The sequence below is a fragment of the Penaeus monodon genome, chromosome 25, assembly GCF_015228065.2.
Source record: "Penaeus monodon isolate SGIC_2016 chromosome 25, NSTDA_Pmon_1, whole genome shotgun sequence".
NCBI classification, from domain to species: domain Eukaryota; kingdom Metazoa; phylum Arthropoda; class Malacostraca; order Decapoda; family Penaeidae; genus Penaeus; species Penaeus monodon.
The window spans coordinates 36,544,261-36,544,993 of NC_051410.1; the positions used below are offsets into that span (position 1 = coordinate 36,544,261).

At 59.9% G+C, this 733-nt stretch overlaps 1 protein-coding gene across 1 annotated transcript in view; it reads left to right on the top strand.

Annotated features, from left to right (window-relative positions):
• Window positions 1–733, top strand: part of LOC119589206 (scavenger receptor class B member 1-like) — a gene marked incomplete at its 5' end in the record, with an annotated part of 58,758 nt that overhangs the window by 56,969 nt on the left and 1,056 nt on the right. The window contains 1 exon segment of the mRNA XM_037937805.1: window positions 152–733. Coding sequence (XP_037793733.1) covers window positions 152–733 — 582 coding nt within the window.

Genomic DNA, 733 nt, shown 5'->3' on the forward strand with positions numbered 1-733 from the left:
TGGGTTTATGTAAACAAGAGTGATTCAGAAAGAAAAATGTAATAAGCATCACTTGTTTTTGTTTCGTGTATTTAATGATTATTCACGTTTTTTTGAAGGTACGTATGTGTATATATGCAAATCTGTTCTAACTTTCTTTCGTTTCCCGCAGACCGGACGAGAAGAAGCACCGGACGGAGTTCGACATCTATCCGGACCTCGGAGTTCCTCTGCGAGTGAAGCTCCGCATGCAGATGAACGTGATGCTGGACCGCAGCCAGGCCCTTGAGCGTGCCCGCCACTTCGACGTGGTCCTCCCCATTTTCTGGTTCGAAGTGGGCGTGGACTCCCTGCCCGGCGAGGTGGTGGGGCTCCTCAAGCTGGCGCAGAACCTGCCTCCCGTCGTCAAGACCACGAGCGTCACGCTGTGCACGGCCCTCACGCTCATCTTCTTGATGCTGCTTCTGGCGCAGACGGTGGCGGCGTGGTGCGGCTGGGGCTCCTCGGGGGCCAGCAAGCGCCCCCACACGCCCGAGCACCTCCCGGCCCACCACCACTATCGGACGTCGACGCCGCCGTGGGACTTCGAGGACATGCACAAGCCCAGGAACGGCTCCCCGAACGGCTACAAGGAGCCGCTGGCCACCGGCCTTCCCCAGCCCGGCATAGACATCCCGATCATCGACGACCACACCCTGCTCCCTCCCTACCGCCGGCGGGACACGTCCGACTTGGCGAACGCCTCGGCGCCGCC